General features: G+C 42.5%; 1 protein-coding gene across 2 annotated transcripts in view; it reads left to right on the forward strand.

The window, feature by feature from the left end:
- LOC110986882 (dual specificity mitogen-activated protein kinase kinase 7-like) overlaps positions 1-14,492 on the forward strand; it is a 125,285-nt gene that overhangs the window by 92,285 nt on the left and 18,508 nt on the right. For both annotated transcript variants that reach the window (XM_087143142.1, XM_022249154.2), the window contains exon 9: positions 7,406-7,486. In XM_087143142.1, coding sequence (XP_086999268.1) covers positions 7,406-7,486 — 81 coding nt within the window. The remainder of the gene's footprint in view (positions 1-7,405; positions 7,487-14,492) is intronic.

Below are 14,492 nucleotides of genomic sequence, written 5' to 3' on the forward strand. Positions count from 1 at the left end.
CATATCTGACTCGGGCTGGCTAACTGACCGAGTCAGGCTCGGCCGTTGAGCTGTACACGTAAATGATATAACCACTATATGGATTCAGTTTACGTACATGTACATGTATGTACATATAGTACTGTGCCTCCCTTCAGATAAAGTATTGTTTGTGCAGATCCCTTGCCTTTTTCAGTGACACCAATCTGACTCTCCCATTCAAGCTGCTGTGCATGTACATGTACATTGCCACCATCTGAAAAACTCCAAGCTATTTCAGAATGGTAATTATTCCAAAAGTTTGAATTTTTCCTTGATGCAATAAAGAAGTCAAACAAGATTACACTGATATAAGGAACAAATAAACAATTTTGATCTCATGAGAATGTTACACTTCGCATGTGAAAGAAAATGATAACCTAGGAAATTGCTGATTGGAACTAGTTTACAATGATAAGGATAAAGAATCAAGAAAAGAGCTTATTTAAACAAGATGATCTCGGAGACGAGAGCTTAGAAGGCACTACAGCAAAGAATGCTGATCTCTACCGATGGCAAAGATTAGTTCAGTCCTCGACGTTGCGAACATGAGCTGCGACGGGGACAAAGGCCACATCGAATAAGAATGACTGGGCTTGATGAGACGAAACGGAGAGGGCGTGATGACCCTAGCAAATACCGGACTCATTGATCCCACAAACTGGAACTGGATTCAGTTCACAAACTTTCTCTTCCAGAACAAAATTCAGCGCTGCAAAAATTGAAATGGTGCAGAAGTCGATAAGTCAACAACTTCCTTCCAAATCTGGCTTGGTGTGTGTGGCCCCCTCTCTCTTTGCCTGCCAGAGCCCGTCTTTATAAATGGCCTACACCTCTTCTATAAATTTCTTTTCATTCCGTGAGTTTCTTACAATACATGTAGATTGTTTAGCATTACTTTGTCTTACAAGAAACTTCCAGAACATACCGGTACACCAAACATCCAGAAATAATGCAATCTTGCAGTAGACCTCCAGAATGCTCAATCTGCCACACATACAGAGACTACGTGGGTATCTTCGGGTAAATGTACCAGTGCCTCAGACTAGTTGTGTTCCAGCCCTCCTATACTTTCTGTGTTACATTTTTTTAAAACATTTGTATGACTCCTTAAAAAAGTCACCGGTATTGCTCAAGCAATGCACAACCCGCGTGGTTGTAACAAAGTTACGTTGTGTACATGTACCAAGGAGGCTAATCTGAGCTTGTGATTGCTGTTCATCTGGAGGGGCCTTAGACATGGCAGTAATGCGTCATTTGAAGTTTTAAACGAGTTCATAAACCCACCCGAAAACATGTCAAGGGCCGGTTGTTTGGATTGTTAGCTTACACAAGGTACATGTACATGTTTACCGGTACATAACATGTTTATATGGAACCTAATTTAAAATATTCGTACATGTTCATTTCATGTATTGTACATATACCCGTACATGTATCAGTTGAGTTGTTTGTACATGTATGTACATGTAGGTATCGAACATGGGTGCATGTACCTGGTAGGTACCAATGCAACTCCATCCCCTTCCATGCAACTCCACCCCCTCCCATAATGCTGTTTTTTCTCGGAATAAACAGGGACATGCTGTGTTACAAACCATGGCCTTGGACACCTTTGCAATGGAGCCATTTTCTCACTCTGAGTTTGGGCACAAGTGCTTTAAACAGTCCCTGGCAAACTAGTGGATTTCATTGATGTTATCACCATTATTAGAAGAAACCCGGATGCGTGCACTCACATATACAGGTACATGCCAAATAAACCACCGTCGATTTGAAATTTTCGAGCGCATCTGCAAGGATCACTCGCTGACTCCTGAAGACTTTTGTAGAGAACTGCGCATCTTCTTTTTAATTAAACTTTTGTTTACTACAACAGTCGAATCTCGTTATTATACGAGTGTCTCAAGACTTAATTATCTCATATTATCCAGATCCTCATCTTAAGCCAAAAGTATTTTCCCACCCACGCGTCGTTTATCAATCGTACTACCAAAGACACTGGTAGGTCATGAATTTGCTTTCAAAACAGTTTGATTCTGTTCTTTATGAAAGTACCGGTATTGAGTGGGTTGTTGATTGATGAGTTGTTTCTCAAATACCCGTGCTAAATTGAGAAATACCGGAAAAACCCTTGTCTTAACCGAAATTTCGTATCGCCCAAGCTTGTATTGAAGAATTTTTTCTTCAAAGGAATGTACATGTACACATTTTGATTGGGACCGGCAAAACATGCCCGTCTTAACTGAAATCTCCTATCCCAGCTTGGGTTGCAGAGAGTCAACTGTGATTATTAAAGAAAACAGTTAGTTCCCCCAAATGGTGTATACAGTCGAACCTCGTTAATAAGAGATTCTTTGGACTTGGCAAATTAGCTTGTTACATGTATATTTCCTTGTTTTATGCAGAATCCTGCATTAACAGTACTCTTATTAACGAGAATGGACTGTATTGGGACTACAGGCTGACAGGCGAACGTTATCATCAGGGTTCATATATTTCTCTTTGTCAGAAACTGCCAGCCCAAGTGTGCAATGCCCATCATTGATTGGTTGCTTGGCCCTTTGCCAGACTAATTTACGTTGAGCACGTATGCTCTGTGTTTTCCGAGAGTGTGTGAGAAGTACATGTACATGTACCCACTTGTAAATGCTGTATAACAAATTCATTCAGCGATACTGACTGCAATACCCTTTGCTGTTTCTTAATTATCAAAGAGCGAACTTTCAGGGTTCATCTACTGTGCATACATGTACAGTACATTGCATCTGAAAGTTAATACCGTGATTGGGAGTCAGAAATGTTGTTAAACGAATTCACTTCTACATTCACACTCGCATTTCACAAGGCGTGAAAGCGACGGCCCACTTGTGAAATCGCACGGAAATGTTTTCCCACTTGTGTGGATATGTGCCAAAAGCTTTTCCCACTTTGGGAAAAATTTTCCATGATGTGTGATATGACAGTGAATTCCCTGGGAAGAGAAAAAAAGTGTGAAGAGAATTTCCGATTTGGCCAGCCCTGCCTTGTCAGCACAGTTTCTTTTGCAGGAAATTCAGGATACAGTCGTGGTTGTAAAAACTGGAGACTTTGTACATGTACCAGTTGTCTCTAAAAAAGAGCTATTAAAATGTGCCCCATAACATTTTTGGCCCTGCAATACATGTGTCTGTTTCAACATGTATCCAGTCACCACAACTGTGTAACAAAAATACTAACACAGTGTAATTACCGGGGTACATGTACATTGTACATGTACACATAGGTACATGCATGGTACATGTAGGCCTTCACTGCATTAAGGGGGCAATTTGGTTTTGTTAAAATAGTTGGGACCAAGTTGTCATGTGATGAAGACAAGGCTTTGTCCCCGTAATGTTTTGGTACCCATGCATCTCAATGTGTGTTCTTTTGCCATAACCCTTGGAAGAAGTACAGTGTATGCATGAGTGGACCTTCCCTGCGGTTTTGATAGGGTACGTGTAGTTGGATCTGCAATGTTGGGGACAAAAATTTGTCCCTATAACGTTTTGGGTCCCCATTTCAACATACCTGTTGTCTCCATAACCCGGTAGCAAGTACATGTACATGTACTGTACATTGTACGTTTCATCACATGTGAATGAAAAGTATTCTAGTGGTGCATGTGCAATATACAAGTGCGTGCGTGCGCTGTGGACTTTATTGTTTCTACTGTACTAGCCTTTATCTTTCCTCTAACCCATGCCCATGCCCCCATTTTTATGCATACTGTAGAGTGTACATGTACAGTACGTCTCCTACGGCTGAGCATTCAATGTGACATTTCCTAGATTGCGCAGTTGTACCGGTAGTTGTGGACTGAATGAATAACCATCATACTTAAGGCAGCTTACCACGTGTACCTTTTTTTGGGTGCGTTGTGTGTACGATGGGTTCATGCGTTTCACTTTCATGGACGCAAAAATCGACCCTGTATGTACATGTACACATGTATGTACCTGTACAGGTCTCAAATTTCAATGATGTTAGGGCACTGCCATTTTGGCCTCAGGTACCTGTAAGTGAACATTTTAAGGGGCACCGGGGCCATGGGCAACAAGGCCATTTTTTGGATAAAGGAAAGGCAAAAAGGCCAAACACTGTTTTGGGGCCATCAAATAAAGAATCACCTTAAACTCCGGTGAAGCGACAAGAACAGATCTGGAGAGGGGGAATCGCCTCATCTCCCCTGACCAAAGAATAAAAAAGCAAAGCTGTAAACCAGTTTTAAAATGCAAAAGAAATAAAATTGCCTCCTCTTTGGATAAATCCTGCCTGTCTCACATGCTTTACTTATGAGTCGCGCGCACACCTCCGGCTCTGCATGACATAGCGTCTCCTTGTGTTTTGCTTTCTGGGAATTTATTGGCTATGGCTAGAATATGTACATTGCAATATGCAGACGTAGCCCTGTACAGCATGACCGTTGTGGAATGGACGCGACTTTGCATGAAGTGAATTTCCCGAAGCTTGTAGCACGAAGACGATCGTCATTCGGCCACACCACAAAACTAATTCTTTACCTGGATTTAAGATCGGCAACTTACGGGAAATAAAAGGTACAGTTTCGGGGGGCACCACGGCCGAGATGACATGGGCACACGGCCATTTTTGGCCATGGACCGAGTGCCATTTTCAAGGCGCCGATTGCCAATGAAAGGGCACCGATCACCATGGCCGCAGTGGCCGCGGTGAAATTTGAGGCCTGCATGTATACGCATTTATGTACTGGCCGTGTACATGTATTTCAACTGAAAGCTAGTACGATTACATCTCTTACATGTACGTTTGCAGCTGTCATGATTTGAGACACTTTTCTCCCTCCCCCCCTCCCCCAACAGTAAATTTACTCAACTCACAACAAACTTATGAATTGCCCGCCAGGGGAACTCAAGTAAAGAGTGATGTGACATTGGTACATGTATATAGTCTAAAATGTTGCAGACATGTGAATCTATCTGTAATTGGAAGTAATTGCAGTTGGCACAGGTGCGTCGCAGTAATCTGATCCCCCAGGCTTAATGTATGTATACACAAGAAATCCAATTGATTGCCTGTTAATGTACAGCCACACATCCGTTGGACTCTCGAGCAAATTAAATCTTCCGTTTGTTTTGGTCACAGGCCCGGGCGTGCAGCGTCCTCAAAATGCCAGGCCCCGGCCAAACTTACAAAATGTAAACCCGGGGATCGGCCAACTGCCTTACCCGTAGCCAGTGTAAATCAAATCATCGCAGACAGCTTTATGTTGTTGTGGGAGTCTCGAGCGAATGGGAAGGGGGAAGGGTTAAGAAATTCGGGGCGACAGGCAGACGGACAGATGGAAAGCCAGGGTGATATTTTCGGTTTGAGCATCCATTTGTTTGGGATGGCATTCCATCATGGGGGTTAATGGACAGTGAGTGGGAATGCCACCACCTGCTTCGGTGCCGGCAAGGTTGAGCGGAATGTCGCGATGACGGGTGTCTAGACCATCTTGCCCCCAGTTTGACCACTGCAGGGGAAAAGAAAAAAACAAGATGTCTTTTGCATCAGTGTTCAACTTCTTGGAACTTGACAAAAAAGGGGGAGGATTCCTCTGCCTATAATGGACATTTTCATGTTGCGGGTATGATGAGATACAACTTTGAAGATCATTTTTGCTGGAAATGAAAAAGGTTACATACGGTGTATGGTTTTGGTGAATGAAGTTTCATTTTGTTTTTATAATTGATTACAGTTTATGGGATGCACATGTAAGAAGGAAGGGGAATGATATTTTAAAAGGTGCTGATTTTGGGATTTTTGCATGCACTGTGCCCATCATCAGATTTCTTCAAACTTATCACAGTAATCTGTAGCAAAGCTTTTTTAAAAATGGTGACTAGGAGTTATCAATTACATGTAGGAATCAAAAAGGACTATGTATGTACATGTACAAGGACAGATCCTGTGGTGCTTGCTTTGAACATCCAGCAGTTGTTCAATGCCCCTCGCCTTTAGTAATGCACGAGCTCAGAATTCACATGCAGTATTACATTTTAGGCACAAGTCATGCAAGTGGTCAGGGATGTCTCCAGAGGGATATTCCCTGCTGGCATATTACATGCTAGTGCATGCCGGCATTAGTAGGAGGCATGTTGCCAAGAGGTTTACCGTAACTCCAGAACATGGAGTCAGGGTTCAAATCCAGCAGCTGGTTTGGTGTTACGACCTTTGGCAAGTCACTTAACTCCCACCCACCTCTCTTTATCCAGGTGTACCAGTCTATGATAGGTACAGCACGGTACATGTTCATGTACATGGGTCATTTTATAAATTAGGGATCCAATTGGTTTGTGTCCTTGTTACACTGAAATCTGATTTTGTAAGCTCAGAACACATTGTCTAATTTTCAAGAGTGATGGATGAATTCAAATTTGCCTAACAAGAATAATCAGAAATCAATTTCAGTGATACTGGTATTTCCATGTCAAATGACACAGGTCAGGTGTAACCGGGACACAAAAATGTCACACTTTTGGACCCTGACTTTATGAACATGTACATGTAGAATGGCCCACATGTACATGTACATGTACAGTGTTTGATTAGCCTGTTTGATTGGCCGTTTATGTCTTAAGTGGTAGTCTTGATGCAAGACGTCCCAAGTGTGGTGGTGCATTAGATAGTGATGCATTGCTCTCTTTAGTCGTTGACCGATAGAGGGCACTTCACTGTGGGCCGACCGGTTTCGTCTACGTGAACGTGTACAGAATGTCCTCTAGTGGTGATTCGGGGTGTGTGTGTGGGTGTGTGAGTGAGTGATGTGATGACGGCAGACATGCCAGGTGGTCTTGCAGTGTGAAAACAGGGCCAAGAACATCTTGCACCAAGACTACTGAAGTGGCCGCACAGAGCTGTGTACACCCCAATGAGCTGAGTTAAGGAATATGTACACATGAACAAGGGTAGTTTTGATGTAGAGTATCTTGAGCACAAGAATGGTACATGTAGATCCATGTACATGAATAAAGTTATACAGACTCATTAGTATAACTACATGTATTATTAACATTGGCACAAGCCACATGTTACTTCTTGGAAGCTGACAATACATGTATACAATCCATAAAATCCATACATCTATAAACTCTCAACATCAGACCGTGTACCGGTACATGTATGCTTGTACCTGCAAGTAGCGTACATGCATCATGTAGCAACAAGGACTTTCAGTTGAGGGTTTCTTTTCTCTCCTCCGACTGACCATCTGCAAAGTTTTCACGTGCATAATTCAAATGCATTGTGTGCTCGAAATGACTCCTCGTGAGCCGGGTATGCTTCTGACACACTTCACTAATCCAATTTCTTTTTTCTTTTTTAATATCCCCTGCATCTCTCACAGCCGGAGAGAATCGACCCGCCTGACCCCGCTAACCCAGATTACGATGTCAGGGCAGACGTCTGGAGCCTTGGAATTTCCCTGGTGAGTGCAAACAAGTTACAGAAGTCACTGCTTAAGGGCCGTTGTAATTTGCGTAATTTGTGTATACGCAGGTAACTCAAAAATTATCGAAAAGCAACATAAATGAGTTGGAGAAATTCTCGGTACAAAGTACCCCAAAGGATTCACTTGTACATGTACCTTGAAGAGGCTGCTTCTGTGGTCAGAGGTCAGGGGTGTCACGTGCATCCCAGGGAGGCTTGACGGCAGCCATCAGCCAGTGGCATTCACTAGTGCACGCGTCATTTCGGAAAGAGCCCAAAGAAGTCGTGACATTTTTGCCCAATATCTTTACCCTTCCAAGCATACAGTGTTTGACGCTGACAGAGCCCCGGACTGTTTTGAACTACGTGTATCGAGACAGGCCTTGCTCTGTGAAGTACACGTCGTGATGCAACGGAAGTAATCTTCATGCACACTGGAGCTTCTGCCCGTCCTCATTGTGAAAGATTTACTGCCGGTCACAAGCAATGAGCCAGTCGGGTATTCGTACCGTGTGTGCCCAAAATGAAGCACGTGTGGGTCATTCGGATGCACCTGCGAGGTCTACCCCATCTACGCGGACCAGCCCAGGTGTCTCGTTCCCGGATGATCTTGCTGTTTTGAAATACTGAACTGGCTCATTGCCTGCTACAAGTATACGTACGTGTACTGTCGTAACTGCTCAGCACCATGAAATGATTCCCTGGAAATGTTTTCAAGATGTGATGCAAAACTCAAAAACATGCACATGTATATGCTCTGTACACATGTAGGCACGCTGTTTTCATTTACAATTTTCATTATTGAGCTGGAAAAGTCTCATTCTGCCTCACTCAAGAATTCGCATGCCGTGTCGGATTCGGGATGTTTTTGGGGGGGGGGTCGTTGCTGAGCTGTTTGCACATCTTTGCACATAAACCAAAGGGCTTGTACCGTACGTAAGCAGTGAACTGAGATTTGCATTGTATAGTATATGTGTGCCCCATTTCAGGACCGGAAATTTGAGATTGCATGTACAGTGTATGTGTATTATGTTCCATGTACATGTATTTCTACACTGTACATTGGGAATAATGAGCATTGATCAGACAACATAAGGAATGTGATTAGCTACGGCGCACATGTACATACATGTACATACTGTACTCGTATGTACCCTATAGAGGTTATAAACGGCAGACTTCTTCCTATTGGGTTCTTTTGTCACTAAAGGTCTACCCATGTGTATCCCTATGGAACAAAAACACAGACTGGGAGTATTGCTGCCATGCATAGCCTCCAGTAACCATCTTGACATCAGATGACCTGTAGACACACAGTTTTCCTTATTTGTTTACACTCGTTTAAGACTTCTTCATTCGTTTCTGCGTTTGATGGTGGTATTAATGCGTCGTGCTTGGTTGCGTCACAGATAAATTGCAAGTTCAAAGAATTTGCAGGGAAAAAAATTCACCCCCCGGCCGCTTTTTCGGGTAAGAAAATCCGACGTTATCTAGCTATCAAGTCTCTCCCTCCCTCCAAATCTTCCCTTGTGAGATGCATGTAATTTGAAGGAAAATAGGTCTGACGTCTGGTCTTGTTGTCATGGAAATTAATGAAACAGGCCTCCAGGTTTGGTCCAGCACTCCCGGGGATGAATTGGATGTCAATCAAGTAAAAATCTTGTCTTCTGAAAGTCCACAAATGCGTACCTCATTACTGGTCACAGTGAGAGTTGTTTGAAAAAAAAAATTACTGGTCAGTAGGTTTAATGACAGAGCATGCATGCACTTTATTCTGTTCAATTGTGTCGGTGTGTACATGTACATGTACTTATAGTGCATACAGTACATTTGCTTTATTTGAGGAAATACCATAACTACCTGAATTGAAGCAAGGGGTTGTACAGTACGTACATTCTCATGTTCGTTGAAATAGAGACTTACATTTACCTGATATCCGAGGACCGGTACTTGACCAATGTTGTTATTGCACCAATTAGTAAAGTTTTCAGACAGAGAAGAATTTTTTTTATAACGATGAACCACCTGCTGGTGGGTCCCCCTCCCCTGGCTCCCCCAACCTTGTCCCCCTTTAGACCTGATCACCGTGAACAACATGGCCAAACTTTGTGTCCAGCACTGGTTTGGAGTAATGTTGGGACTCAAGAAGAAGATTATTTCTTAAAGGGTTTGTGGGGGAAGTTTTAAAACACGTGTAACTCCAGGCCACGCAGAAAGTACTGATTTCACGTTTATGTCCAAACGATTGTCAACCCATATTTCAGGTAATTGGCCGTTTCAAAGCATTGTCAATTTTTGCTTTTTTCTCCTATAGTTACTCGTACCGGTGCACTCTCGCTCCAACCTGTTTGAACTTACATGCAGTTCCCAATCTGTTCATCTTACCAAGGGCAGGCATTCCTGACTGGCACAAATATGTGCATGCCTTTAAGGATGATTTGTCCAGAGATTGGTGTTTCCAAAGAATTTGCTGATTGGCAGGCATTGGCCCTGCGGATCAAATGCAATACTATGCATGTGTTTGCACTGCTGGTCCCTAGACTCTCAGCACAGTGATAGTTAATGTACATGTATCCCAAGGAAATTGATTAACATGTTAATTCTGGCATTTAGTCCCTTCGTGTTTTGTTTTTGATCTACAGATTTTGTTTTTCACCAGTTCCTGTCATGTTTACTGCCACCATTTCTTTTTCATAAGAGTTGTGTTTGTGAAGGGATGTGTTTCCTCAGACAACTGATTAACAAGCATTCCTGGACTGAAAATCACCTACCCAAGTTTGGTCACAGTTTTATGGTACTGGTAGCTTCTTGTATGCTTGGAACGCTTGAAGGAAGCTTCAAAACTTTCTTTATTACTTTTTCTTGCACTGGGAAATGGATTTGCAAAATGTACATGTACTTGGACATTGTATTCAACAAATTATTGTTGAATTTCAAAGGTCCTGTTGCAGGTTTCTGATGTCTAAACATGGCAACATGCACAGAGTACATGTATGTTTGTGTTTTCAATTTGTGCCTGACATTTGTAGCCCCCATCTGAGAATTCAGCCTTTTAGCCGATTTCAGCTTTTTTTGTTTAGGGGTAGACCCTGAATTTCAGCTTTTTTTTTGCACACCTGGTTGGTACAAAAGTATGGGAACTTTTTACATTTCAGCTTTTTGCTAGCTGTTTTCAGGTTTAATTTAAGTAAGTGGCAATTCACACCCCTGATTTAACATGCTGAGAAATTTCTGGAGCTATCGGGTAATTTCTCCTGTGAGAGTCAAAATTAGAGTCTGATCTTTGGGAGTTGAGACCACTCATTAAAGGTTGATTGAAGTTAAGCAGCCCCCTTAAGGCAGTATCAGAATATGGCCGGCATGGTATTACATTCAGCAGTAATTGCCCAAAACAAGGTTCTGCCGTACATGTACAGTACCTTGCAGCCAAATGAAAGCCTGGAGTCAGGTGAGACCATTTTTGTTATTGTGTGACGGCTCACCCCCTAAGCACATTGACATTTGATGGTCATTGACCATGCAGTCCTTCCCCACACGTGTAATTAAGACCGGGTACGTCAGTGTGTGTCTTGGCAAGATCCTGTGCACTGGATATCATGGAATATATCTATGTGAATGTACATGTACCAGTACTTCAGAGCTGAAGCTGTGAAAGGGTACATGTACATGTACAATGTGTGCTGGTGTTTTGAAAACCTAAATGTTTTGAAAGCAAATTGGCAAACCTTGAGTTGGAAGGATTACAAAAACAGGTCCTTTTAATCCTAGAGGCCTAAATTTCCCTAGCTGGAGGCTGTGGTGGAGCTGCCTGGCACAGTCTGCAACTTATTTCGTCAAGATACATGTATCTGATTGGCTTGTGTACAAATCTCAGAACATGCTCAGAACTTCTGAGGCTGCATTGGACAGGATCACGACGGGACCAGAATTACAAGTAGTCACAGTCTGCTTGTGTTGGTAGTACAGGCATTTTATTGTAATTTACGGCACAACCTTGGACAAATTGCAACAGAAATTTTTCAATGTTGTGTTCATTTTATTACATATCAAAAGTCTACCCATGGGGAGGTAGAGTATTGGAAATTGAGTAAGTGCCACATTGTCAAGCTGGAAATGTACTTCTCAAAGGTTTGTTGGCATTTCCTGTGTTAAGCATACACGTACGTTGTATATACTATGCCTAAACTGGTTGAATATGATTTGACAAGAATAGGGATAGAAGCAACTCTTAAAATGATCAGAAGCAATGTGAGATGCCGAGGATTGTTAAAAGAGATACTGTCACCAGATCATTTCTGGGAACACCAAACTTTTGAGACGGCTAAGGACAGTGAGGTGTCTGCTACCGTACTTTAAGGCGATGATTTCTTAAAAGCATAGTCACTCTGAATCCAAACTCCTGTCACCTTTGTTTTGCACTGTAACATCAAGTACAACTGTACATGTACATGTCAAGGATCAACAGATGTCCGTTTTTAACTGCTGACACGATGTGCAATGTTTTAATCGGAACATCCGCCAATGTCCGATGTCCTTGAAAACGCAACCTTAACATGATGTAGGCCTAGCGGTACATGTACTAATACAAGAGCGGTGCGCTCCCTTTAAGTGTCAGTTTACATATGAATGGGATTAGTATTGTTGCCTTTATTGTCAAACGATATACATGTAGGTTGCGCTCCATTGTATTCACACCCAAAGCACGCGGTACACGCATGCATGTACATGTACACGTAGCTTGCTCATGTACCAGTGCATGTACCGGTACATATAGGGTATGCAGCATAGACATGCAGCAAAGCTTCCGTACCCATTTTTCCTGTGAGTCCAGTCTGGTTGTGAAAATGGGCGTGTCGTTACAACTCATCAGCATCTAATGAATATTGATTTTTGTGATTGCCTTACCGTGGAGAGGAAATACCACGGTGTGTGCACTTTAGGCATTCATAGCACGCGTAGCCGTGGACGACAACACAAACTTGAAGAATGCTCTCAATCTTCAGAAACTCGAAGAATGTCAATCCCGGTTCTTTCACAGAATTTATGGCACATCCACCAATGACACATAATTTCGGCATTACTGAAAATCATGAAGAAAGGAGCACAAACTCTCGATGGAAAAGGGATAATGCGGCACAGTAGACTCGGCATACAGATCGATGTACGTGTACGGTACATGCACATGTACATGTAGCTCCATGTTCATGTACATATACATTTGTAGTGGAACCAGTTATGCCATTGATATCAGTTTCAATGTTTTCTCTGGTCTTATTTACACCATACAAATTTCGTTTTGCAACAGTACCGCCAGCGGTCAGATTGTGGAAATTTTTCATAGAACTCGAAGACACCGTTTAAAAGTTTCGGCAAAATTATACAAAATATAGATGCAATACAGACATGATTTGGTAATGAATATGAACATTTATTACACACTAAACACAGTTATACAGTAAAATTTCGATAAGTCGAAGCCTGTTAAGTCGAAGCTCCGTTTACCTCGACGTCTTTCTGTATTCCCGACAAAAGAATAGGCCTTTATGTACAATGAACTATCCGTAACTCGAAATGTCAATACCACTAAAGCCGCTTATCTCAAAGTTTTGGCAGGCCAATTAAAAAAAAACACTGAAGAATGATGAATAAAAAGTGATGAAAGAACGCTTGCCTTCATTATGAGTCATTACTGTCACGCGCACGACTTTTCTTTGATGAGCCGAGCATGTTCACACGGGCTGCCATTGTCACGTCGACAAGCACTGGGTGGGCGTCAACCGCAACCGTAAAGGCAGTGTCCGAAACAGGCTTCCAGAGCTACGGCTAGGTCTATTGTCTGCGTGTCTCCACGCATTTCCAATGGAGTGAATACCAAGACCTAGCTCTTGACAAGAGATTCGGATGCAGCCTTATTATTAAAAAATCAGGCACGGATGATGCGTCCTCAAGCGCTTTGTACATGTATCACGTGACCCAGCACGGAAACCTGACCGACTGGCCCGCGGGCTGCGTTATGCAGTAACAGCCCGATCATGCAAAGCAAATGAATGAATTCTCAAGACGTAGACACAGGTACCGGTACATAACTTCATTGGTTTATTGGTTATTAGTGTACCACATAAAAACATGTTTAATGATGATGTTTGAGGAAAACTTGCACAGTAGGGATAGCCTAAAATCCACTTTGTGTTTGACTCAGCTTACAGGCCAGCTGCCGTAAGCCAGTAAGGTTGCATGTGCACTGAAGCGAGTAACTTTTGATAACTCGAACATCTATCTGTACATTGCCTTTTGGATGATCCGCAATGACAAACCATACTGATGTTGATCAACGGTACAGTGCATTGTGGATGATCCACTCCGACAAACCATACTGATGTTGATCAACGCTACAGTGCATTATGGATGATCCGCAATGACAAACCATGCTGATGTTGATCAACAGTATAGTGCATTGTGGATTATCTGACAAACCGTACTGATGTGGATCAACAGTACAGTGCATTGTGGATGATCCGCAATGACAAACCATGCTGATGTTGATCAGCAGTACAGTGCATTGTGGATTATCCGCAATGACAAACCATACTGATGTGGATCAGCAGTATAGTGCATTGTGGATTATCCGCAATGACAAACCATACTGATGTGGATCAACAGTACAGTGCATTGTGGATGATCCGCTCCAACAAACCATACTAATGTTGATCAACAGTACAGTGCATTGTGGATGATCCGCTCCAACAAACCATACTGATGTTGATCAACAGTGCCGTGCATTGTGTATGATCTGCTCCGACAACCTTACTGATGTTGATTAAACTTGTCAACAATATCCCGGAATGGCCACCTACTTGTACATATACGTGTAAAAATGAAACGTCCGGACAATTTGAAGAATTGTGACAGAACTGTTTCATTTTTGCTTATAAGAGGAACCAAGCTGAAGAAAGCAACCAGGGGAAGAATTCAGAACTCTTACTTTTTGGGTGAAATTGACCAAT

This window comes from Acanthaster planci, linkage group LG11 (genome assembly GCF_054643075.1).
Source record: "Acanthaster planci isolate LZ-2023a linkage group LG11, COTS_SCS, whole genome shotgun sequence".
Lineage (NCBI taxonomy): Eukaryota > Metazoa > Echinodermata > Asteroidea > Valvatida > Acanthasteridae > Acanthaster > Acanthaster planci.